Raw genomic sequence first — 27130 nt, 5'->3', positions numbered from 1 at the left:
GGATAGGAATGTATGTATAAAGAAATTGTTTTTAAAAATGTATAATTTTCTTATTAAAAGATAATAGATATTATATTCTTTCATACATAATGTGTGACAGACCTGTCCTCAATGATGCAATTAACACCAAATCTTCATTGGATATTCACGACAATATCAAAAAATCGCTTTTATTGTAAGTAAAATATTTTTTTATTTTTATATATAATATTTTTTAATATTGTTACATTTTATTATTATAGTTCTATATATACATGTTTATCTTATAACATCCATAGTTTTAATGTCAATAACGCGAAGTAAATATTAATCTAATCTTGAAAATTTAGAAATTGGCGAATTTGTCTGCGTCACAAAATGTACCCTAAATTTAAAACAATGGATTGATTATATTATTTTTCGCAATTTAAATACAAAAATAAGTGGGAATTAAAATAAACGCAGTTATAAGAATACGTATTAGAAGCTTAATATAAATAAACTCAGTTATAAGAATAAGAAAAAGAAAAATGCTTATACAAAATAATATAATATAAAAAAGCAGATTTTCGCGAGATTACAAACGTTACCATTCCGCATCACCGTTTGATTTTTGAAAAACATAATCCTTCCCAGCTATATTCATAATACCATCTTTAAGGTAGAATTTCCATTTATTACGCGAACGTGTTATCTACATAAAATATTAAAATGTATGAAATATATATTATCCATATCATATATATAATTTGTTTAATTACCTTATCGTATTGACAAACAATGACATTATCAGTATCGAAAAGATCAGTGGAGTCCTCATCACTCACATCATCTCCGCTGTTAAGTGGTTCTTCTTCAGCTCCATCTTCATTTTCTATATCTTCGTCTTCATCCTTATCAATATCCTCATCGTCTTCATCAATATTGTCATCACTAACATCGCTTTCCTCTTCATCTGTAGTATCCACCAGTTGACCATCAAGTTGTTTTGATGGATTAAACTCTAAAAATAAAAAATAAGTTAAATGAAATAAGGTAACAAAGGGCAAAAAACACATAAGCAAATGTTAATTTGTGGAGTCATAAAGGATGCAGTAATAAATAGAAGAAGACACAAAAGAAAGTAGAAACGTTGTTATGAGAAACGCTAAGAAAAAAATAACACTTGATTCCAATCTGAATCGGTATGAAGAAGCATTACTAATTTTTTTAGATGACTAAATTATTTTAAACTGGACGTACTTTTCTATCATAAATGTAAAAGATGTCATGTACAAAATACAAAACGAGAAACAATATATTTAAAAAAAGCGGTCAGAAAATGTTCACTACGATATGCACCAAAGTATTGTATGGCAATTTCTTAAAGTTGCAACACGGTATATTAAGATTGTATGTTGAATCGGATTTCCATCGAATAATTGTGCAAAAATCTTTTGAAAGCAGTAAGGACGTTGTGTGCTCCTTCTGGGCAACTCATAAGCTTCTTAGTTGCCAGGAATATCCGTATAGGAAGAAAACGATTAGACGTAAAATATATTGACATCTCATCATAAAATTTACGACACTTCAAATCAAGTTCAGGTATTACATTATCAGTATCGATAATGTAAGGTTCAGTATTGCATAGACACCAGCACGGGCATAATTGCCGATTGGCTGTCACCAAAAATGTAAACAGTTCCGTCAAATATTTTATTATGAAGAAGTCACCTTATTTCAAAATGGAGTAACTTCTGACCTGAAAAAATATAATAACAATTTAGGTGAGTTTGTTATTATAATAACTTCTAATTATTTTTAATTCCTCGTCAGTATATGGAGAGAGAAATTATAATCCAGCAAAGAAGGTATGACATCGTATTAACACAAATAACAGTTTTTTACGAAGTTATACTATGACTGCAATTGGATAAGGACCACCGTTTTTGCTACAGGAGGCCGACGTTTTTCGTCTTTAAAAGATTTATGCCGAAAGTGTGTTGAGAATGTCCCTGTGATCCTAACGAGGTCTCGAACAGTGTCATGAACAGTGGTTATTTTGCGACAACATTGGACATTTCTTAAACTGGGTATTTAGTATATTCGACGCCCACTCTATTATAGAAAGCTAAGAAGTTTGCTTCCAATATAAAACTGTATATTTTAGCACACAAATCCTGTTTAGATAAACAAATAGTTATCAAAATAACTGAAGAAAATTACACACACAGAGGTGCCAGATAAAACCCATCCTTTATAACGGGCTATATATCGATATTTTACGATTTAGTTGAATGCGTAAAAATGTAGTAATAAAACAAGGAAGATAGAAGAATTAATATTTCTTAACAAATATATGATTTTGGAATCTATTTTTGTTACTTTAAAGAATAGTAAATATACTTTAGGAATGTAATTTAATTATAGACTAGAGTCCATAAATTTTGGTGTTACATCAAATTTGTAGTAAATGGTCTTATACTGTTATGATGTATTAATAGTGAAAGGTTTTTAAATTCAATATGCTTAAATAAATAAATAAGATTATAAATTGACTATTATAAGGAAACTACTTACTCTGTATACTAAGATTTTGTAGCGCCGCTGTAACGTGTTGTTGTAGCACAGAATTAGCCAATGTTGTTGGCAAAGATATAATAGATGATATTAGCTGCGCAGTTAAGATTTGTGTAAGTTGGTTTTCTTGCAAGGCTGAGGCTGGCACATGTATAGTAAGTACGCGCGGTTCCGTGTTATGGGTTCCGGGTTGAGCAGGTAAAGTAATCTGGAAGAAAACAAATTTACAAAAAACAAATTTAAAAATAATATGCTTTCATAATTAAAAAATATAAAATGATTGTTATATGCACTAAACTTACATTAACGGGCATAATTCGACATGGATCTAGTGCGGCGACAATTGGCAAGGGACCAGTGGCTGATGTTTGTTGTTGTGCTGTTAAAGGACCATTCGTTAGATGTGATGTCTGAGGTACATTTATTTTTTGTTGCTGTTGTTGCAAAATCGTTGCACCAACAGAATTTGTTTGCAATGCTGTTGGATTCGAATCATTTTTATTATTTGTACCGTTGATCATACCTGATATACTATTTCCAGACGAATTAGTCAATCCGACTGTTGCGCCTCCTGTTGATCCAGCATTGCCGGCAATACCTGGTTTTATATCCAAATTTGTGGTTGCAGAATTAGTTGTTGCTATTGCTGAAGAATTGTTATGTTGAGCAGCTGCAGCAATAGCTGCTTGTCTTTTAGCTTTAGCCGCAGAGGCCTAGTAAATGTAAAAACATTATTAAAAAAATGTTCATATAAATTCCAATAACATTGCACACAACTGAAAATTAAAGTGCAACATGCAATAATGCCCAAGTGATTAATGTATTTGTTTGTAATGAGTATTTTTTATTTAACACTTCGTTCAATAATGTGTGTGACTGACACATAGATGGCGGCACTAATACTAAATAAATATTTTTTTTTCGAAAGTGGGAACCTTTTTAGGCTTACTGTCAAAATCATATGTTAATCCAACCATTTGTTTATAAGTTACAGTGCTTTAAGTGACGCTACTTTTGAGTTTTCAAAAAAAAAAATGAATTCAAAGCAATTCCGTGTGCTGATTTATCATTGTTTTTTAATGAAAAAAAATACTGTTCAATGCCAGGAATAGCTTGAAAAACATTATTCGGACTCTGCTCCATCAAAAAGAAGCATTTGTTATTGGTATGCCGAATTCAAACGTGGTCGTACAGACACCGATGACATTCCATCTACTGGACGGCCAAATGATGCTGTTATTCCGGAAAACGTTGAAAAAACACTGAAAATCATTATGTCCGACCGTAAAGTGAAAGTGAGGGAGATTGCTGACATTCTACAGATATCAGCAGGCAGTGTTCACACCATAATACACGAACATTTGGGTATGAAAAAGATGTTTTCCAAATGGGTGCCGCATTTGCTCACACCGGAGCAAAAACAAGAACGAATCGATGATTCAAAGAGCTGTTTGGACATGCTTGCGCGCAATAAGTCGGAGTTTTTGCGTCGGTACATCACGATGGATGAAACATGGATCCACCATTTCACTCCAGAGTCAAATCGGCAGTCTGCTGAGTGGCATGCAGCCGGTGAAAGCCGCCCAAAGCGACCAAAGACGCAGCAGTTGGCTGGCAAGGTTATGGCGCCTGTATTTTGGGATACGCATGGAATAATATTCATCGACTATCTCCAGAAGGGGAAGACCATCAACAGCGACTATTATATAGCGTTATTGGAGTGTTTGAAAGACGAAATCGCAAAGAAACGGCCTCATATGGCGAAGAAAACAGTTTTGTTCCACCAAGACAATGCACAGTGTCACAAGTCGATGAAAACGATGGCAAAATTGAACGAATTGGGCTACAAATTGCTGCCGCACCCACCGTATTCTCCAGATTTGGCCCCCAGCGACTACTGGCTCTTCGCAGACCTCAAAAAGATGCTCCGTGGTAAGAGATTTGGCTCAAATGATGAAATAATCACCGAAACTAACGCCTATTTTGAAGGCAAAGAAAAATCGTTTTACAAAGGCGGTATCGAAGGATTGCAAAAGCGTTGGAATGATTGTATCTCCCTAAAAGGGGACTATGTTGATGAATAAAAACGAATTTTGGCAAAAAAATGTGTTTTAATTAGTTAGTCACAAACATTATTGAACGAAGTGTTATAAAAGCATCTAGAATCATATCCTCCAGAAATGATTCCTCTTAATACAGTTAACTAACTATCTGGTCCATGCGATTTAAATGTACATTATGGTATAGATAATTCATTTCGAAGTAGCGAACAGTTTTTTGAATTTTGAAGGCTATCAAATGGAACAAAATTTATTTCTTAAGTATAGAACAGCATTATTATAAGCCCACTATTATTATTAGTCAAGTGTCGATAATGTTCAGAACAATTTTAGCTATATAATAAGTATGTGCTTACGCTAGATAATTAAATAGTTTGTTTTTCTGAAACACCCTAAAATTGTTCAAAAACATGACCGTGATGAAGAAAAGCATGGATTCGAAGATTTCGTAAACATCACGCAAGCTATTGCATGGATGGTCTTCGGTTTTTATTTTAGGGTCCAATTATATAGACGAGTATTTTTTATATTGTGAAGTCAAATATAAATAAGTTCTCACTAGTAATGACAGATTATATTTGTGTCTAAAACACGACTAGTTAAGTTTTGTAACGCAGACAATTTGAAAAAGAGTCCCAAATGAATGTGTATCTAAAAAAATCTGTTCTAATTATAATCAAAATAGTGAACTGTTACAAAACTTCGATAAAAAGTGGGAGGCTGAGTCCTGTAACTGGTTTTATAATTAATTTAGTGAACCGTTAAAAAACCCTTCTTTGGCACGATCCTCTTAACTGTTATTACTATTAATTTAGTGAGCCGTTAAATAACCCTTCCTTGGTATTATCCTCTAATCGTCTTACATTTTAGTTAGTGAACTGATACAAAACTTCGACGAAAATATATTCGAGTACAATCCTGTGACTTAAGAGCAAAATATTTAAAACACTCGTTTCAGTTTTTACAAATTCAGATAAAAGGTTTAGAATAACAGCAGTAAAATAGCGATGGTAGGACAGAATAGAGAGAGTATTTTCTATGGTTGAAGCAAGTGTATGCTGGACTCATGTAAAAATAAAATATTGTTCTCAATAGTTAAAAAGAAGTTAAATATCTGTAGGGACTGAACTACAACCAATCCTAAAGTTCGGAATTTTTAATAGAAGTACAAAAAACCGATGACGTGAATGAAATAACACTTTACACACACCGCAGAAAGCATCAATTTTAAGTTTCTAGATTGGAGTTAAGTTAATGAAAACATCCAGTAAAAAAATCTAAATTCTAAACTCAGTCTATATAGGTATATTTTAAATAAGGCAGAAAAAATCGCTTGCTATTCTTTGTATATGTGGATCAAATCTCAGAATCTAGTTTGGAAATTCAAAAACGAGTAATTTACACAGAAAAATTCACGTTTTTAAATGCGCCTTCATTTTCTAAGACGATCGGCTGTGATGCCTTTAAAATTTATAACTGTAAACATATTGGATTTTCTGCAGATAGATATACTAAATGCCCACTTCTTTCGCCTTCTACTTGTTTTGGAAGAACATACTCTATTTTCAAACTCTTTAGACGAGTTTAATGAAAGCACAAGCATTCGATGGCACTTTCTCCCAGAAGTTATAGCATAATTGGGTTGGTTAAGTACATTTAACCTATTTATGTTTAAATTACAGCACCGAGCCCTGAGCTCCCTAACTCGATTAACGATATGCTCAATACAATTTTTAATGGAGTTATAAGTTATCTGCTGAGTTCACTCAGACATACTGAACGATCGAATAAAAATCATGCACACATGTGTTGTTTTTAATGAAATTCGTGTTGATATAAATAATAATTAATTAACAATATTTAATTACCTTTGATGGCTGCATCCACCAGCGTTTGCAAAATGACGTTTACAAATGCCCATTCGAATGCAAAATAATTTAATAATTGGTAATAAAATATGTTTGTAGTATAAGCGATGAAGGTGATGACATAGTTAAAGTAAAGAACATATGCGATGCAATTTATAATGCAAAATTTGTTTATTGTTTATCGTTTGATCAGCATCAAATTGTTGTTGGTTTTGTACATAAACAGCATTTATTTTACGACAGCAGCACATTGGACAACACGAAGCATTTCAAAAATTAAAAATAAATAAAAACATGAAAAACAATTATTAAATATAATCAATAATGTTTTCCTTTCAATTTTTCCACTTACAAGAGGATTAACAAAAGTTCGCTTAGTCATCTTCAAAAAAAAAAAAATGTCAAAAATAACTGGTTTTTCATAACTTGGAACATCATCATTTCTTGCTTTTCAACATTTTTGAAATCGGTAGATCCACTCTCTAAGAAAACCATACCCAAAATCATGCCTCACAATTGTCGAAGATCCTTTTCTTCATATGCTTTTTATGTTTGGAACAACTCGAACTCACGCGACGCTATATTTGGGGAGTATGGTGTGCTGGTGAGCTCAATAAAGTTGTTTTTTTTAGCAGTTTTAACTTGCGTGTGGTCGGGATCAAAAAGTATCTCACAGCTCTTTTTGTTTTGGTTTCTCAATCAATTTTCGAGAACTTGTGATAAGTACGTTTCAGTATATCCTTTGACAGTTAGAGTCTCTCCAATCTTTCGAGGAATACTGTCTGTTGGGAGTTGAAGCGTTTTTGAAGCCACTACCAAACAAAAAGAAAACAAATTAAAAGAAAGACAACCGACTCGGTCAAGTGTCAGAAATCAACAGAATTTCTTTATTAAATTCAAAAGTAATTCACACAATTTTGGGGTTGCCAAGTGCAACAAAAATAAAAAGTATTAAAAAAAATTATGTTGGGGTTATAAATTAGAAAGTGGGCAAGTGTGAGAACAACAAGATCTTCAGGACATTCTGAAAGTGGGAAGAGCGGACAAGAGTTAATGATGGCAGCAATTTGACAAACCAATGTGCGTAGTTCATCAAAATTAAAGATTGTAAGGCCAATTGCTCGGCAGAAGTGCCATTTCGCTGTTTTTATGGCAGATTCTCACAGGAAACTGAAATGTGGCGATCCAGAAGGTATAAACTTCCATTCAATACTGTCGCTAAGACATTGATGTTGTAACTGCTCACGATGTTTTTGAGAAGAAACGTCTTCTAAGCTCAGCAAGTTAAATTTTGGCACCGCAAAAATTTCAGAATGTCTTAAAGATCTTGATGTTCTCACACCTGCCCACTTTCTAATTGGTACTCCATTAACATCTATCATTGAGCCTGACACTACAATCTTGAATTTTAATCGACTTGATCAACAAATTTTTGGAAATGCTGAAGCACCGAGTACAACAAATTTTTGGAAACGTTGGAGCACCGAGTAACAAAATGGCGAAGCTCCACTCCTAATATGTCTCTCGGTGCAATAGTTCTTTTAAAAGATATAATCTCCCACCACTGCGCTGGTCACTCGGTAGAGTTATCGAAATTATACCTGGTCCTGATGGTGTCGTACGTGTTGCGGTAGTACGTATCAAAAATGGTGTTTTCAGACGTGCCGTGACAAAGCTCTGTATCTTGCTTGTAAATGATCTCTCTTGGAACGCGATCGTTCCAACGGGGTGAGAATGATCGTGAAATAATTATTATTAATTTATATATTTCACAAATTATATTTATTGTACTTTATATTGTTTGATAATCCTAACTTAATTTTTTTTTAATACTTTTTATTTTTGTTGCACTCGGCAACCCTAAAATTGTATGAACTATTTTCGATTTTAATAAAAAAATTCTGTTGGTTTCTGAAAATTGATCGAATTGATCGTCTTTTAATTTGTTCTCGTATTTTTTGTTTGTTTCACAGTGGCTTTAAAATTGCTTGAAGTACACAGACTATCTATAACTTTCCCTTTCATGAAGTAAATTGCATTATTGCATTCATTACGGACTTTTATTGCCTTGTTTTAACGAGTGAATTAACAACTTCTGGGCCTCATACCATTGATTGATAAAATCCAACTTCATCTTCTGTTACAATTTTATAGAAGGTACTGCACACTATACTTTTAAATTATTACAGAAAATTTTATATATTTTCATATCTGAAAATCTCTGAGGAGTTCATTATGAAAATTTCTTTATTTATCCAAAACCATTTCTTAATATTCGCTGCAAAGCCATAGCGTTTAAGTCAAATTCATTAGCAATCAGTTCCTGAGCCGATCTTATGTCGTTATTAATTTTGAACTTCATTCCATCACCAATTAAATATATTAGGTGACCATTGTGAGATTCATCCTTCACAGAAAAATATTCAGCCTAATATATCTGAAATCACTTTTGCGGCATTCAGAATGCACTATATTCTTTCCACATGCTATTTGGCAGTCATGAACATCAAGAATGGTAATATGATGGCGATGATGCTGCGATGGCGGTGTAATTTGTACTTTTTGTCATTAAATTTGTAATAAAATTCATTTTGCTGTTTTCAAACTTTAAATGAAATATCGAAAAAATTCACCAAATCGCTGGTATTTTTTGATTTGTCAAAAATCTATTTTACGTTGCCAACTAAGCAAACTTTTGTTAGTTCCTCCGTAAATACTTAGATCTCCCAGGACAGCTTATACCATCAAGGACAAACACAACAACCAAATGTACTTCAACATACACCATAGGTAAATATACACAGACTGTATATGTACTTAGGCTATATCTTACAACCGTACACTGGTATATGTGGTATAACCATCTTATACATACTGCTTACCTTTGGATTGTTGACTATAATTTGTGGTGGCTGCGGTTCTGATTGTTCAGGATTTATCTCAACAGCTTTACTTGACATTAATTTGTTACGCCATATCTGTTTCATTTCTTGTAGCACCTGTTCGTCTACACCATCATCGAGGAATGCATCTCGAACATTTGATATAACATCTTCCATTACGGCATGGTACACTTTTAACTGTGTTTGACAAAAAAATAAAACACAAGATCAATATAGGTATTAAATATATTATAGTATATAAAATAATAAGATATAGTATACGAGTACAACCTGGAACTTGCGTTATCTTAGACTTCATCGTGAAATTTCACCAAATAGACAATGAGTAACAACGCGGTTAGATAAATATATTTTGTGAAGAACGCGGGTAGAACTAACTTGCGGAAATGGTGCTACTGACAGATAATGTCAACTTATATCAGCGAATATATTGCTGACTCAAAAAGTTAATAATGATTGCTTTACCTCTGACTTATTAAACTTTTGCTAGCAAATAAATTTTTAATTGTATAAAATTTTGTTAAAAAAAATTGCAAAATAGTTATGGAAGACGTATTTTGAATTGTAACTAAGGCTTTATGTTTCAGTGTAATTTCTCTAAATGCTTCTCTAATTTTTGGATCCAATCCTTGTAGTGCTACGCAAAACACCATTTTATTTAGCTCCTCATTTAAAGAAATGCGTTAATTTTTCAAAGAAGTAACTTTCAACTTTCACTTAAACTATACCATATGTCAATTTACATTGACATTTAAAATCTTTAATTATAATCTTGTGGGACGTAAGTCTCTCGGTGAGAGAGGAATATTCAAGGAAAAATTAAAAACCTAATTGTACCAATAATATTTCGTTAAATGATATATACTAAGCACTGAATACCATTATTCCCGCAAGATCAACTAAAGCTATGTCCTGAGGTGAGTCCCCAACAGCGGCAAACAAATGTCACTCAATGTTTCTATCACAGTACCACCATAACGAGAAAGCTTCTCTTCCCCAGAATTGGTAAATTCTTTAATGGAAGTTTATAGAAGAAATAAGGAAAACAATGATAATGAGTATCAGGGTACTAATGATATCGTCAAGAGAAAATGCTAACCAAATTTTTTTATTTAAAAATTTTATTCAATATATATAACATTATAATAGATATTGTTACAACGGATTTGCAGTGTAAGTATACAAAATTTTTTAAGTAAGAAGTATTGCAGTTATAGGCGTCCTGTAGAAAAAAGGACAAAGAAATTAGCTGTAGAAAATCTGAAAAATTTATCCTATATTAAGAAACGTGGTATACATTTTAGAATTGCAATAGACGAGCGGCTTCTGTTCTAAAATATTATTTAAATTTCAACATTAAATTGAAATCTATTATTGATACGACAATAATATTCTATATGATTGTAAATCTATAATATTTTGTGTCTATGCATAAAACGTAAAACAATAAAAATAAATAATATATTATGAATATTTAACTAAATGTAATTAAATATAATATTTGAAGTTATTTCCTTAGACAAAGAAATCAAAAAATCAATAGGTGTTCTATGAGTACAAAAAAAATATATACATATATCTTTCTTTGACAATGATAATATTCTCCGGCGAAAGTTGGTGATTCATGCAGTTTATTAAGTTCAGTATTTTGCATTTAAGCGCAACAAATTGAATTTGTGATATACAATGCAATAGGAAGAAATAATGTGAATAACTTACATATATCATGTTCAATATTAAAAATATTTTACTATTGCAACCTATCGTTTGCTTGAACAATAGTACCAACACCCATTTTTAGTGCTAGAGTATTAAGAGTACAGTAATTAAGGGAACTGACACAATTGTAATCTACCGCCGACAAAATCAATTAAAAAATCCTAGCATAAAGTTCACATATGTGATTTCATAGATACCATACTCCTTTTACGATTCAATTATAACGTATGACTAAGTATGGTCTTTTGATCTAATTCAGGCAACTATAGATAAATTATTCAAAAAAGTTAAGGCATGTCAAAGTTTTCCGTATTTACAAGCAATATGAAACAAATCTAACATAAAGATGTTGTGCAAATATTGCAATATCACAATTCCAGCTTTGTTCCATTGTTAGATGACCAAACCGTTTAAGGCCGTAGACGTATCTAGTACTGCAGTTTACTACAGTTCTTAATCAGCTATAGGAATTGTGAAACTACTTATATCACAAAAACTATTTGTTAGGTGCTGTGATAACGTTGTGTTGTGATTTCACATACATAATAGAAAATAGATTTTAACAATATCTACCGATTGTTAGTCAAAGTAGTTTAAGACTAACTTTTTGAGATTCTTGTGTCGTAGAAACAAATATGCTTCATCAAATAGTTTGAATGCATGCATAAGATTAAAATTTCAATTCCAAACATTGCAATCTCGGAGAAAAATTGTCTTTTTTTTTTTTATTTAGCTGGACTTTGGCTGGAATATTTTGATACATCCACTATATAGTCCGTACAAATTACTCCAACAGTCAGAAGCTGCGGTAATATTGATATTAGAAGGACTGCGGAAAGCGTGTGCCCTAGTTTTTTTATAAATAATTATGATTCTAGCCGAACAATTTAAAAATATGGGGTGGTAATAAAGTTAAAAGTTTAAAATTTTCAAGAAACATTAAATTTTAGTATATCCTATAAAAGCAAAAATTAGAAATTTTAGTTCGTATCACAACTATATACAGATCTAAATCGAATTAAATGAAATATAACACTTTTATTTTATATATATAAGGAAAATGAATTATTTACGATTTTTATGATTTTGGTCATTCAATTAAAATCTTTAAAATCTATTTGCAAAACGTATAAATCGAACTCTAGATGGAAAACCAACATTAGGTTACGAAAATCTAAACTAATATAGCCAATCTACAATTAATCGATTAAAACGATCCACTGAGTAGAGCTAGGATCAAAGTGGAAAATTTCATGGCGATGTTGGCAGATCACTGACTAGTGGGAACTTATGCTAAACAAGTAATTATCCAATTTATCAAAAATATAGTATCTATAAGGAACGGATTATTTTCTATACAAATGCCCTTGCCTGGTCAAAATTGAGACGGTTTAGTATACGTACTTATGAGTCTGAATTATATTACAAATATATATATTTTTATATAAATAATGTCCTTTACCAAACACATAGATTAGTTTTAAAATTTATGGGGTTTTTAGACTTTCGACTGTCAAATTTCGTTGCCCAACCAAACATTTTTAGAGTAATCACAATTTAATCAACAGCTGTTAAAGAAAGCTCTGTCGCAACTAAAACTAGCTAACCATCCATGTGTCAACTCTCTTTCATCTAGTTTAACAGACAGACAAAAAAGCACATCTTAATTTGTTTGTATCCTTGAGTTCCTCGAAAATATACAGTATCTCAAGAACGAGTTTACTCATTGAAATAAATTCACTTTTTTTAACTTATAGTCGCAAAAATTCTGCTGTTTGTTTAAATATAAAGAATTTTGATAATCAATTTTTAATAACTATTATATTGACAATATAAATATAAAAAATTTTTTAGTATTTTGTTATAAAATAAACGAAATCTACAACAAAAACATATCCTACGTCAGTTTTTGACTTTAATTTTGAAATAGTAGCGTATTTCACAAAGTCATTGTTTATGCACTTGATTTTCTTCTTGGTTTTGTTTTGATTACTTTAATTGAAAAGTTAATAAGAAGCGTGACGTCTTTTAACCACAATCTTGCTTTGACAATTGGAAAAAAATAAAATAAAAAAAATAAAAAAAAAAATAAAAAAAAAAATAAAAACAACAAAAAGAACTGCGAATCATAATGAAACCAGCAACGGTGAAAAAAAGCAATTAAAAAATATAACATAAAAATATTATTGTTGAAAGTAAAAGTGCAAGGGGAAAACAATATGAGAAGTACATACATATATAATGTCATATATCTATACAAATGCAAATGCATACATATGTATATATGTATACACATATACATGTATATAAATGCATTTAAAAGCGAATGAAATTTAATGATCATTAAACGTATTGATCAACACACGAATGTCGGTTTTATATACCTTTCTGGTTGATCGGTGCAATGATGAGAGATAAGCAGAGAGCTGAAAATACATATCAATACAGACATTTGATCAAACATCATAGTACTTACATACATACATATATATATATATAAATAAGATCAAATACCAATATTGTTAAATGAGAGAATAAATCCTTTCGCTTTCAATTTTTAGTAAACATAGTTAACCTCTGTTTTTTCTAAGTGTCCGTTTCTATTACTAGGCCATAGGTCCGCATTTTTATAATAATAAACCTTGTTTACTTGTTGTTCGAAATTTATTGGTTAGTGAAAAAAAAAAAAATTAAAAATCGAAAACATGCACACAGCGATCGGAGAATATTTTTCAAATTGTTATCTTTTTCAAGGTTGTTATATCTTCAATAACAATAACAGTAAAATATGCACAAAAATTACAAACAAATTCATACAAATATGTAGATATTGCCCAGCAGTAAAAACAGGCAGCACTGTTTAATATTTACAAGGAGGAAAAAATTTATTTACATTTCAATTTTACATTACTTATAAAATAGTAAACGAATAGTCAAATAAATAGAAATAAATAACAACAAATAAACGATCACATTTGATTTGAACATCCTTTAAAAAAAGTATTTACTGAATTTGTTGTATTATATTGATCAGTTATAATGACAGTGACTGTTTCACTTAATTGCATTTAATAGCGATATTTCCAATAGCAATTAATGGCAGAAACAAATTTTTTTTATTCATTTTAATCAATTTAATATTTGGCTGTCCATACAGCAGTTTCGAGTATTGCCAAATATTCATCATCAGTTGTCTTTTAGAGTTACTTCTTATTTATAATTATCTTTAAATAATTTTTTGAAACTGCAAGTACTAAGGATCGAACTTGTATCATGCAAAATTACGTTAATCAAATTGATCAGCTGAAACACCTATTTAGAAAAATTATGATAATTGTAATCACTGTTTGCTTGAACGTACATATAAGGGGTATTCACGAGTTCGATAACAGAGTAACATATTAAAAATGTGAAGCAGCAACAACAAAATACATGTTGAGTAATGCATTGCAACGTTACTATGTTAGTCAAAAGTCTGTGCTTTGACCGACATTTATGTTTCACTTAAATTGAGTCAAGTTTTTATATTATATGTTATTTAATTTTATATTATATGAAGTCACTTTAGACGATTTTCTTTATCAAATTGTCAACAATTTTGCTTTTCTTACTTACTTCGGCATTATATTGATATTTATATCAGAACTGCTTTTGTTTTTACAATAATTTACAAATTCTTTGAAACACAGCTGATTTTAACAGCTGTCGTTAATAAATCGACACAATCAGCTGCGCCTTCGAGTTAGAGTAACCGGTTGCACTTTTACTCTGTTACCGAGCTCATTACTCGAACTCGTGAATACTCCTATTTTATGTTCTTATCTCGTTTACAGTAAAATTAAATTAATGACAATAGTAAATTCAACTTCACGTTGACTCATTTTGATTTATTTATAATAAATCAACCATATAATTTTGTTTAGTTTATCTTAGCTTCATTCAATACACACAGTAATAAGATCTGCTTAATTATCTCATTGAATACGTTCAATGGAGTATTAAAGTCTTACACTAAGTATATTACAACTTCAATTATAATTATTGTCATTAAGTGCAATATATGCCACAATATATGGCATTTACGAATAAACATTTCAACTTGATAGCGCTTGCTTGTTTTGTTGTATTACATAAATCTGAACCGAGTGATATTATTTTTACTAATAATTCAAAAATAAATATTTAAATCTTTTATTTGTGGAAACATGTTCAAAATATTTCCATTTAAATGACGATTCTAGTTTTCCGTTTCTTTTTATGTAAAAATTTACATAAATTTAAATTGAGATATATTAAAAATAAGGTTATATCGATAAAGAATAGTTATAGTTTTTAAACTCCTTAAAAAACTATAACCGCACCAAACTTTTAATATCCACTTTATATATCAATAATCATATTAATAGTCATTTATTTTATATGCAAAATTCAAATAAAACCCTGTATTTAAAATTTAATAAATTTAGTATTAATATTATAATTTTATTGCAACAAAAACTTTATTGCGTTTATCACTTTTTGTATCACAATAAATGCCATTTATTACACTTTGCTATATAAAATAATAAAAATGACACTAAAAACGGGAGGTAAAGAGAAAGATAAGTAGAAATGGTACAAAATACCCTGACCTTTGCATATTAATTATAAATAAAAAATAATATACCATAACAACGTAGTTCTCATATTCGTGACCGCGGTCACAGACTCTACCGGTAGTACCCCCGCGCTTGTGCAATAACACCGCCCCCTTCACTAACACCCAATTTCTAGTTCACTAGATATTTAGCCTCTTGCTCTAATCTCTCCCTCTCTCTCTTGATTACTGAGAAATGGGATTGTATCCTGCTGCACGGGGCTGCAATCTTCCATATTCATTCATAAGAGGTGGTTATGTGAGTTCAAGTCTCAAACTGTGGCTTTCGATGTCAAGTCCAACTATTGACAGGTATTGCAAGTAACAGGAAGAAAGTTATGTATGTGTCATTTGTTGCTCTTTTGAAAGTTTTCAACTTCATATTCATAGAAGAGGTATTTAGACTACCTCAGGAAGTAAGTAAAATTTTATATATATTTGGTGTTTTCGTAAAATTACAATGGTACCTACTTAAAAATTGTAAATAATAATAAAAAATTAAATGAAAATATTATTATAATTTTTTTGTTTTTGTATCTTACTAAATGCAAAAGAAATTAATTGTTTTAAACACAAAAGAAATAAAAACAAAATCAACTGATATGAATTTTCTATTTTAGGTCTGAAAATGTCTTCTCACATTTTTTACATAATTAAACCAAAAATGTTGAATATTAACAAACATTCGGTTGCATTAAATTGAAATAAATAAATCCTTTTAAAAAAATTAAAATTGCAAAAGTTATTAAATCAAAGATTTAAATTATACAATATTTTAATACAGTCGTATTAAAAATTTAATATATGTGTGTTTATTAATTATTAAATATACGCGTTAATGAATTCGATCATTTGTAAATATGCTCCTAGGCAACTGTATATTTTACTAGACGGGCTCGCCATTGAGATTAATCCCAAGCACTCACCCTGATATAAATGTTGTACGTGGTAGTCTCTAGTACCGCTTTATAACAGTTAATCCGAAACCTTAGTCATGGGTGTCAATTATGTCGGAGTAAGTATCGATGTTTCCACCAACATGCCTTTAAAATCAAACCTAATTTAAATAGGGTTCCTATTCAAATTGTAATACCAGTTTTTAATATATTTATGTAATTTTTTTTTATTTAATATATTTTTTCTTCTTGTGTACTATTAGACTTATTTTCGTAGCTTGGCTAAAAATAAATAATTCAATTCTAGAATCTCAAAATGACACCAGTTCTAGTACGATAGAACTAGCATTACACTGAACAACTGCACTTTTGTCAAAAAAAAAGACCTCTGTATAGGGCCTTTATATATGTAGGCTCAAAACGGAATTCTGGAAAGTGCAAATCGAACTGTTGTTGATGTGGTTAGAAGTGTTCGACTAAAACCATACAGAAAAAGTTTCTTCAACAAATACACCATTTAGGCCAGATCTGGGAATTATAAAACTGTCTTCTAAGTTTTTAATTAATCTTGAAACTATATTATTAAAATTCCCAGTATATTTTAATCGGTAGTTAATGAAAAAGAATGCGATATTTTACTGTAAATGAAAGACTATATATACATAAAATGTAATATTTATATCTATTATCTTTTACTATCTCATATTTTTAGCTTTCAATACATATTTATTTAATTCATGTCATCCGTTAATCAAAAATATGAATATATTTGCAACATTTGCTACAAAACTAATAAGAGTATGTCTGAGTATTTCTCGAGTAATGAGTTCGGTAATCGATTAACATGATAACATCGGAAAGTGCCTTGTGATTTTATGAGTGAAATATATTGTAAATAAAAAAAACAATAAAAAAAAAAATAATAGTAAAAGAAAATAATAATAAAAAATAGTAATAATAAAAAAATAATAATAATAAAAAAATAATAATAATAAAAAAATAATAAAAATAAAAAAATGATAATAATAAAAATATAATAATAAAAAAATAATAACAAAAAAATAACAATAAAAAATAATAATAATAAAAAAATAATAATAATAAAAAAATAATAATAATAAAAAAATAATAATAATAAAAAAATAATAATAATAAAGATATAATAATAAAAAAATAATAATAATAAAAAAATAATAATAATAAAAAATTAATAATAATAAAAAATAATAATAATAAAAAATAATAATAAAAAATTAATAATAATAAAAAAATAATAATAATAAAAACAGTAAACAACAAATATTAAAAAAAATAATTAAATTTATAATATAAAAATAATAATTTATATATTTTTATGGGCTAATAGGTCAATGTTAAATAATATAAATAATACACTACATTGTTGTCTTCAGGGTACTGATATAATAATAGTTTATATTCAATATTTAACAATATTTTAATAGTACCAACTTTATTAAAATAAAGGGAAAAAAGTTTATTAATAAAACATTAGGCTCAAGCTACTAACTATATATATATAACTTTATATATAATACGAAAATATATGTGCATTTTTGCAATGTGTTTGGATATAATAATAAAAACTAAATTTTAATCCAAAACTCCAAGAAAAATCAGAAACTGATATGACAATATATCAGTTAGTTTCTTTTAATTTATTCCATAACTTGTAGATGTAAAATATGATTTATGAAGTGTAACAAATCTTCATTATATTACGTAAATATATTGAAAAATATTTACTGACATAAACTATTGTAATATTTTAATATATATTTAATTTTTGACTTAATGGAAATCTCAAGAATTATAGCAAATCTTTTTATTTTTTTTAAAAAATGATGTAATAAATTAAGCTATCAAATTTATTGTTTAAAACAAGAGTCAAAAAATATTGTAGTTATAAAATAACAAAAAAAATATGTAAAATTGTGTTTTAAGCTTATTTACATAAATTAAAAAAAATCAACTTTGGAATCGAGCTAAATAAAAAGCTTATATAAATTTTTAAAAACGTATATTTATAATATTAATATTAATTAGTAGCATTAATTGCGTAAAACGCTTTTAAATGTAATGTAAAAATAATTATAGTGCTTTATAGTTATATTCTGTATTGTGGTATTTTGATATCTGCAAACGTTCCCACATTTTCCCAACAAACTTTACGTTTGACATGGAAGGCTAAATTATTTAATATTTAATCTATAGTGGTTATTCCAATTTTACTTCAACTTTTAAATTACATTGAAGTAATCTAATATAATATGTTAATATTTAAGTAAATAAAATCTACCTACATGATGGCTTGCCCTACATTCTACTAAAAAAAGTCTTAAGGGTAGTGGCATAATCGATAGATTTAAAGCAATTTAAATTAAATTAAAATGGAAAGAAATAAAATAAATAGTATAGCTAACCTTAATTGCAAGCAATTAAGACAACAAACAAAATTATTATTACTAATATGTAATAGTATTTTGTTCTACAAAAAAAGTTGATCAAGGAACAGGAGACCTATATCGAACATATAAGAACTATATCGAACATATAAGAATTATATCTTATATTAATTATAAGAATTGTCAGATCTTATATTTAAACGACTGCAGTTAACAATACTTAATAATACTATAACGGCTATTAAGTCAAAAAATAAACTTAAACAAAAAGAAATATATATAAAATAAATTATTTTTGGTATTGAACGTCTATAACCAATCTTTGATTATAGATCACAAGATGCTTAGAGGGCATATCAAGAACTGTAAATGCTCAAATATATAAATACAGAAAGTGGGTCTTACCTTTATACGAACTATGGTGAAGGGCGTGAAAATGGAGTAGAGGTAACAACACAATAAGGTTATAATTGCGTTCACAAAAACAATATATACAGAGTTAAATTTTAACATAACAAAATTATTAAGGCCTCATCTTCACATTTACTACATATAGTTTTTTTGTTTTAATATTTGTATATCAGTTTTGTAACAAATATTTCAAATACTAAAAAAACACGATTCTTATAGTTCAAAGTAATCGTATAGTTTGCATTTTTCGTTTGTTATATGGCTTACTAGTTAGTTTTAAAATTGACTGATAATATAATAATTCTCAGATAGTTTGTAGGTATCATTGCTTATGTCGTTTTAGATTGGTAAATCTAGATTTGCCCCCACCCCCCGTCACTAACTCCCAATCACCCTATTTCATGCCAACGCTTTGTGACTTATTTGCATCTAGATATTAAATCTTGCTTGCTAGGTATTAAGTCTATTCACTCTCCCTCGTCTACTGGAATGAAGTGTCCTCATTCCTGTGGAAATCTTCTCTATTCATTTCTAAGAGGTCGTTTAGTGGGTTCAAGTCTAACACGGTGGCTTTCGATGATTTCTGCATTTTTCCCCGGATTTTCTTATCCAATCAAAGATGTTAAGGATAATCCCATAATTATTAAAGGGCTACACATAAATTGACAAGTTAATATCGCTTATTTTATTCATTTTTAGTTTTTTTTTTATATTATTTAGACTTAATTTTTAACTTTTAATTTGGAAGTAAACATATTTCATATATTTAATTGATTTCAATTGTCTTACGAGCTGTTAATTTCAGGGTAATTTTTTTTATCGAACAAAATATCTAGAGTGTTTTAAATTAATCTCGACTGTTATACATTATACCTGAGATTTACGAATCGAAAATTAAAACTGCACTAAAAGCAAATATTGAGTGAAAAAGTTACTCTAGATTTGACAATCGAAAACGACAACGACAACGACATTAATTAGTCACTTTTAGAAGTAATCAAATTATAATTGGATTTATATACATTTCCCAATAAATAAACATATGGAAAGGTTTGAACCAGTGAACTACTTTAAAAATATTTAACATTTCACTCAGTAGATATTCACTAAAAAATGATTAAATTTTATTTATTTATAGATCCCTATGTGCATCAAAAATAGCGTAAAATACAAAAGTTTTACAATCATATGTACATATGTATATACATATATTATATATTTTGAAATGCACCCCATACGACCTGCCGGCTTGTTGAACGTATTAGAGGGGGTGTATGTTGACCTAATTAGTTCCACGTATTGAGTAAAAAAACCCACAGGATAACACGTGTTTCTGACAAAAAAAATGGTTAAATACGAATATATTTATGAGAAAAAATTCATTTTAACAATAAATACGTAGGAAAGAAGTTACTTAGATATTTGTTTTTATACTTTAACTATTTTTATCTTCGTAAGTATTATTTTGGATGTATATTGCTCACATATGTATGTGATGCTGTTGGTTGCTAAGGCTAATAAATAATTCATTCATAAAAAAAATAACAACCTGTTAACGTTAAAATTCGATTTTTTGATTTAAGAAAAGTATAACAGTAATGCACTTAAAAATTTATGCCGGTAAATAAAAATTAATTAATATTGCATATTTTTATTTATATTGTAGATAATTGCAAACTTGATATGCTTTAAAATAAATGTTTAGTAGTAAATTAAGCATATGTTAGCATTAATCGAAAACAATTATTATTTAACGGTACTTACAACTGAAGTTTGGCATAAAGCCATCTGCGCCTTCTTTTCCGCCAGTTTAAAGGCCGTTATGCTGCACCTAAAGTAGCAGACGACACACTACAATGAGTAAAAAATCACCACAAAGCAATAAAAGCCGAACACGTTCACGACGGCTGCAACAACAATAACACTATGTTCCCAAAGCGCAAAAATTTTACGAAATTTCACATATATAAAGACGTCGAGCTGGCCGATCTAAATAATTTAACAAGACGCGAGCAGCGGAAACGTATGGGTCTTACGTGTAGTGCGAATTTTTATTTTATATTAATAAATTATTACGGGGATATTCAGATATATAAAAGTATCCTTTTATTTTTAAAGAATAGCAGTTTAATAATTTTTTTTAATCACTACACAATAAATAAAAATTTCAAAAGCACGACTAACACACGTCCACACTCAGTTCAGCTTCAATATTAATATGAAAAATACGGAGAGTTTGACATTTACAAAATTGTCAATTTGTGAATTAGGGTTGCCAACGCACAAATTTCATTAAAAACAACATTAACTTAGAAGGTGCTATGATAAGATACCATTTTTACACTACAACCTTTAGCTATAAAATTTTACTAAAGTTAGTTTGCAAACTTTTACATTATCTATTGGGGTGATGTTATATAAAGTATCATGGGCTTGTCATGATCAAAATTGTTGTTGTTTTCAGTGCAAATTATAAAATTGAAAGTGGAAGAAAAAACAATATGTTGGTTTAAATTTGGTTAGGAGAACCGAGGCTATATATATCTCATCACATAGCGTTTTCGATTGGTAAATCTAGATTTACTCTCGACATTTATATTATTCAGAAATACATATACCGATTCAATTCACAATTTAATCGTCATCATATAAAATAGCTATTAATTTCATAATAATCTTGTAATTTTGTGCAAAATATCTAAAGTATTATAAATAAACCTCGAGTGTTATATAGATTTACCAATCGAAAATGAAAATTACACTAAAAATGCTTTAAAAGAGCATCCCTATTTAGTAATAAATGTTAACATTTGTGTCTTTTAGAAGCATATTATTATAATTTCTATGACACTCTACATAACGTGGATTTTTGTCAAAGCACAAGAGAGACAATTTTGACGAGCCCATGACATTTTCATTTTAATAGTTGTCGGTTTTGTTATCTTTATATTTATTTTGTTTTGGTATACTTGTTTACGGTATAAGCAAATATCACATCGATAATGAAAACAACATGTTATTTAGACAAAGATTAATATGTCATCAAACATAATATTGAATATATTTAATTGCTATATTTAACAGAGATTAGGAAGATAAGAAAAATATAGCGTAACATAGTACCATTCTTAAGTGCACTAGTTGAATATTATTTAAAAAAAAAACTAAAACCGCAAATTAAATACCGAATCAACTCATGCAGTTATTTCTCCAATATTAAAAAAAAAAGAAAAGGGGAACAAGGATAGCCGTCCAACGTAATTTTTGATTTAAGATTGATAATGTTGCCAATACATCGAAACTGAAAATAATTTTCTAAATATCGTTCAATTTAATTAGCTATCCATGTGAAGAGTGTCTCAAAAAAATGAACGATTTTTAAAACTTGTGATAGTAAGTTAACGAGGTACTGTCAAATAGTCAACCAAAGGTTAAAATAGGTTTCAACAGCTTTGACAATTAGTTTAAAGCATTTAAAAAAAATGAACTTTAAACTATATATGAATTCTAACTTTGAAAATTGAAAAATTATACTGTCCGTATTTAAGTCACTAAGTCTATTGGCTCAGTAAATGCTACTTCAAAGAGAAGCACTGTGATCTACAGTATATTCTAAACAAAAAGAAAAACAAAAATGAAACAATGAATGAATTTAAAATTTATCTATTGATCTAAAATGATCCATATCGTTCGTAACATTGTACTATAAACAATAAATAAAAATATGAACATTTAAAAATATGAACTATAAATAATAAATAAAAATATGAACATTTAGTGGATAAATAAATTACACAGAAATAGTTCAAAACTCACTTACCCGAGTGTAATAAAAACATGGGGCAATCACACTCATGTGTTAAATAATAGTTTTATTGTTTTTGGTACTGAAATAACGAAAATGAATGTTTCTAGTCGTTTTATAATACAAAATATAGTTAAAAATGATTTAAAACGTATAGGTAAGAATATATATTGATCACCTAACAAAAAATTTCTATATTTCATACATTTTAGTTCCATATTCAACTAAACCACAAGTGAGTGAGACTAACCAACAACAAAGAGTTCAGCACCAAAGTAATGAAAACAGTGGAGGTAGTAGGAAGCCGCTAGTACCGGCTACATACCGATTCGTGTATCCAGAGTTTTTACCAGACCCAAAAATAGAATGGAGAAATCATGTGCGCGAAAAGCTTGAACGTATGGATATGGTAAATCGACGCACACAAATTGATATACCAGAATTTTACGTTGGTTCCGTACTGGCTGTGACTAGTTCTGACCCACATTCTGTTGGCAAAATAACTCGTTTCGTTGGTAAATTTCTTAGTGTATAAAATGATGTTAGATTTCTATATAAACTATTTTAAGGTATATGCATACATAGAGAATTTTGTGGATTGTCAGCACGTTTTATACTGCGTAATGTAATTGATCATCAAGGCGTGGAAGTGCTTTACGAAATGTATGATCCAACAATTCAAAAAATTGAGGTTCTACGCTTAGAAAAGCGACTTGATGACAAATTATTTTATCTACGTGATGCTTTGCCTGAATATAGTACATTTGATGTAAATATGGAACCAGAACAATTAGAAGAAGGTGCTGAAGTGCCTATTAACCCAATAAAAGTAGTTTTGCGACCACGTCCTTGGCTGGAACGTTGGGAGCGACAAAATCTTCAAGGTGTTGTTGATACTGATTCATTTATAACAGATAAAATGCGAATGCAAAAGAAGAAACACGAGACACCTTGGGAAAAATACGATATGATGAAACAGTATCGCGCCACTATACCTGAGGAAGAACAAAGGATAATATATGCAGATGTACATTCCCAACTCCATCAGTTGGAACTACAGCGTAAAAAGAATAAACGTAAACGATCGTTTATTAAACCAACACAATTGGCGTAAACACTTGTATTTTTTATGAAATTGTTAAGAAAAATAAAAAATATGTTTTCATAAAATATATTACATATATGAAATATAATATTAGTTTGTTGTATAAATTATAAACAAGTACTTTCGAAATATTTATTAAATTGAAATTTGTTGAAAAAAAACTTTCTCTAACTCACGTATATGCAGTGTTGATTCTTGCATAAACATAATTAAACGTTTGAACAACTCTGCGAACTTTATTTACTACAGTAATAGGCTTCCTCAAATCTCTAAACATTTAAAATAAAATAAAAAAGCTATAATAAATGAATTAACAATATAAATAAAAAACATATAATAAGCTAAAGGAAAATTTAAAATAAAATAAAAAAGCTATAATAAATAAATTAACTATATAAATAAAAAACATATAATAAGCTAAAGGACGCTATCGCTTTTCTTTAGTTTACTTGTTATTTTATATTGTATTTCAGGTTTTTACAAATAAAATAAAAATATTGCACAAGCAATATTAAAAAAAAATACAATTACATTTAGATAAGAGTAAAGATCAAATAATGAGACTTAGAAAGAACATATGCAATTATTTGAAGAAGAAAATAAAATATCTTTCAATAGTTGATAATAAAAAAATGTTTTTTAAAACTAACCTCTAATATTTCTATAATAAAATAAATGACTGGAGTATTTAGGCTTTTTACATATTAAATTATTTTTAATGTTAGTTATTGCAATTGTTTTTTAATTTACATATGTATATTACAGTGCTTATTTTTAAAACATTTCTGCTCCAATGCGATACTTATAAAACGTTATGAATGATATTGTAATATTCCAGCCTATGATTAAAGTCACTAAATAAAATATAAATATAATTGGTAATGGTATGAGAATCAAGCGTGTATTTTTTAAATGTGGTATACCTGTAAAGAAAGGCAAGACAATAATTTTATAAATTTCTTTGAGTTATTTCGTACTTACAATTATACCCCAAAAATGTTATGTAAACGTAATATCCTAAAGCAAAGAGCCAAAATGTGTTACCAAGCATCCGAGACACAAACCACGGCTGACTAATAAACCAATTATAGAAAAACAATTGTATAAAATGCAACAGCATTAGTGGAGGAAAGAAGGCATTTAAATGAACATCGAATGCGTAACCCCACTCAACGTCCGGCTCCTGATTATTAGTACGTAAATATCGATTTGTAACAATCCAAAAAAATGAAGCAACAACTATTCCCGCAAATATACAATCGACAAATACCACATAAAAAACAAAAGAAATACTCTTCCAAAATCCTAGCCCAAGTATCCAGGCAAATGCCAGGGATGTAACTGAAATAAATTAAAAACATATACAATATTAGTACAAAATTAGTTCTTCACTATGAATACCATACCACATAGACATACTACAAGCAATACCAGAAATGCGGGATCATCTCTAGCGAATTGTGATTTGGTTTCTGTTACAAATAAATATGTTATATCGGTTATTTGTCCAATTTCTTGTTACACTTCTTACGTTTTCTATAATTAAAATTTCTATAAACTTTCTGCGGTGATATAAATAAATAAATCATTTGCCATAGCGCAAATTCAAAATCCATTTGGTTAAACTTTAACAGTCGTCTTAGATATTTATAACTTTTAGTTGTGGCAGACAGGCAATCCTTACGATGATTAACTGGAGGTGGAAGTCCAGACTGTGAACGCAAAAGGCCACTGTAAGCGGACGATACGCCACTAACTGACGGTGTAGGAGACGTTGCGTACTTCATATTTATTGGATATTAATAGTATTTATTGCATACTAAATAAAAACAGTATTCAAAATAAACAAGTAATTTTATGCGCGACCTATGAAATTCCTCTTGTATCTTTATTGTGACACATCATTTGTTCAATGAGAAATGTCAATATTTTTGTTTACATTTTGCGCTGTGTATGTTCAGTTAAGCATTTTTTATGGTCGCGAAATTTATTGCACGTTTTTTCAAAATTTTCATTATTAAATAATATAAAAGCTATTTTTAATTTTTCAAAGTTTACTGAATTTTGGTTACTTAATTATTGTAGTTTACTTAAGGTGGAAAAACCAAACACCCATTTTATTTTTACCTTTTTATTTGTTTTTCAGTTCAATCAACAGAAACAAATTACAATGATTAAAATATATACATATTTATTTTTTATTTCACTGAGAAAGAATTTAAGATATATGTTCAGGTTGATATAGTTTGTCATTTTAAAGGGTGTAAAAGCAGTACGGTGACCATTGTATTCTTTTAAGCACATAACTATAAGTACATAAGAAGACACTACAAAGGATGTTCTTTTGTGTCTTTATGTAATTTGATCCAATTTCAATATTTTTCATTTTATGTTATTATAGCATTTACATATGACATAAATAATATTATTTTTATATACAATTTTACTTCGATTAATGTATAATGTGTAATCCGATTGAGTGCGGAAATTAAACATTCAATATCATCATTGAATTGTAAATTATATGGAATCCAGTTGGAATTAAGTTCTTAATTTATAATAACACAATTAATCGTTATGTAGCGATATAATGTATAATTATCTGTAACTTAGAACATGAAATAAAAATTAAGATTACTTATGCGGTATGAACAGGCTATTTGAAACTAAAATTGAAACTTAAAATGAGATATATTTCATATGAAACAGTATATGAGTTACATATATGTTTTTAGCTATATGTACTGCCCGGCATAGTTGAGGGTG

The 27130-nt window shown here is 29.0% G+C and overlaps 3 protein-coding genes across 4 annotated transcripts; 1 reads left to right on the top strand and 2 right to left on the bottom strand.

Annotated features, from left to right (window-relative positions):
- Positions 1-233: 233 nt before the first annotated feature.
- On the bottom strand, positions 234-21677 carry LOC119679431 (transcription initiation factor IIA subunit 1-like). 2 transcript variants are annotated; one of them, XM_038091780.1, is made up of 9 exons: positions 21219-21676; positions 9349-9546; positions 6467-6475; positions 3062-3251; positions 2841-2917; positions 2539-2746; positions 741-982; positions 570-673; positions 234-364 (listed from the first exon to the last, which is right to left on the bottom strand). In XM_038091780.1, the coding sequence occupies exons 1-9, from the start codon at positions 21240-21242 to the stop codon at positions 307-309; spliced, it is 1110 nt and encodes a 369-aa protein (XP_037947708.1). In that variant the 5' UTR covers positions 21243-21676; the 3' UTR covers positions 234-306. The 2 variants fall into 2 exon arrangements, with proteins under 2 accessions (XP_037947708.1, XP_037947709.1); XM_038091781.1 differs by lacking the exon at positions 6467-6475 and having other exon boundaries at positions 21219-21677.
- A 1563-nt stretch (positions 21678-23240) lies between these two features.
- LOC119684393 (39S ribosomal protein L19, mitochondrial) lies at positions 23241-24423 on the top strand. The gene is made up of 3 exons (XM_038098428.1): positions 23241-23416; positions 23472-23774; positions 23829-24423. The coding sequence occupies exons 1-3, from the start codon at positions 23356-23358 to the stop codon at positions 24371-24373; spliced, it is 909 nt and encodes a 302-aa protein (XP_037954356.1). The 5' UTR covers positions 23241-23355; the 3' UTR covers positions 24374-24423.
- A 632-nt stretch (positions 24424-25055) lies between these two features.
- LOC119679948 (protein unc-50 homolog) lies at positions 25056-26371 on the bottom strand. The gene is made up of 4 exons (XM_038092545.1): positions 25896-26371; positions 25771-25836; positions 25346-25705; positions 25056-25287 (listed from the first exon to the last, which is right to left on the bottom strand). Exons 1-4 carry the CDS (start codon positions 26149-26151, stop codon positions 25139-25141), a joined length of 831 nt encoding a protein of 276 aa, XP_037948473.1. The 5' UTR covers positions 26152-26371; the 3' UTR covers positions 25056-25138.
- Between the last annotated feature and the right edge of the window lie 759 nt (positions 26372-27130).

The sequence above is a fragment of the Teleopsis dalmanni genome, chromosome 2, assembly GCF_002237135.1.
Source record: "Teleopsis dalmanni isolate 2A chromosome 2, ASM223713v2, whole genome shotgun sequence".
Lineage (NCBI taxonomy): Eukaryota > Metazoa > Arthropoda > Insecta > Diptera > Diopsidae > Teleopsis > Teleopsis dalmanni.
This window is presented reverse-complemented; position numbering and strand designations above follow the sequence as displayed.

What these genes read in the sequence shown, in the direction of transcription:
- LOC119679948 (XM_038092545.1), bottom strand. Translation starts at nt 26,151, where the DNA reads ATGAAGTACGCAACGTCTCCTACACCGTCAGTTAGTGGCGTATCGTCC. An exon ending in AAATTTTAATTATAGAAAAC is followed by an intron (nt 25,837 to 25,895) that starts GTAAGAAGTGTA and finishes TATTTGTAACAG; the next exon opens with AAACCAAATCACAATTCGCT. An exon ending in GCTTGTAGTATGTCTATGTG is followed by an intron (nt 25,706 to 25,770) that starts GTATGGTATTCA and finishes AATTTATTTCAG; the next exon opens with TTACATCCCTGGCATTTGCC.
- LOC119679431 (XM_038091780.1), bottom strand. Translation starts at nt 21,242, where the DNA reads ATGGCTTTATGCCAAACTTCAGTT. An exon ending in GTCGAATTATGCCCGTTAAT is followed by an intron (nt 2,747 to 2,840) that starts GTAAGTTTAGTG and finishes GTTTTCTTCCAG; the next exon opens with ATTACTTTACCTGCTCAACC. An exon ending in ACAAAATCTTAGTATACAGA is followed by an intron (nt 983 to 2,538) that starts GTAAGTAGTTTC and finishes TTTTATTTTTAG; the next exon opens with AGTTTAATCCATCAAAACAA.
- LOC119684393 (XM_038098428.1), top strand. Translation starts at nt 23,356, where the DNA reads ATGAATGTTTCTAGTCGTTTTATAATACAAAATATAGTTAAAAATGAT. An exon ending in AAATGATTTAAAACGTATAG is followed by an intron (nt 23,417 to 23,471) that starts GTAAGAATATAT and finishes CATACATTTTAG; the next exon opens with TTCCATATTCAACTAAACCA. An exon ending in CAAAATAACTCGTTTCGTTG is followed by an intron (nt 23,775 to 23,828) that starts GTAAATTTCTTA and finishes AACTATTTTAAG; the next exon opens with GTATATGCATACATAGAGAA.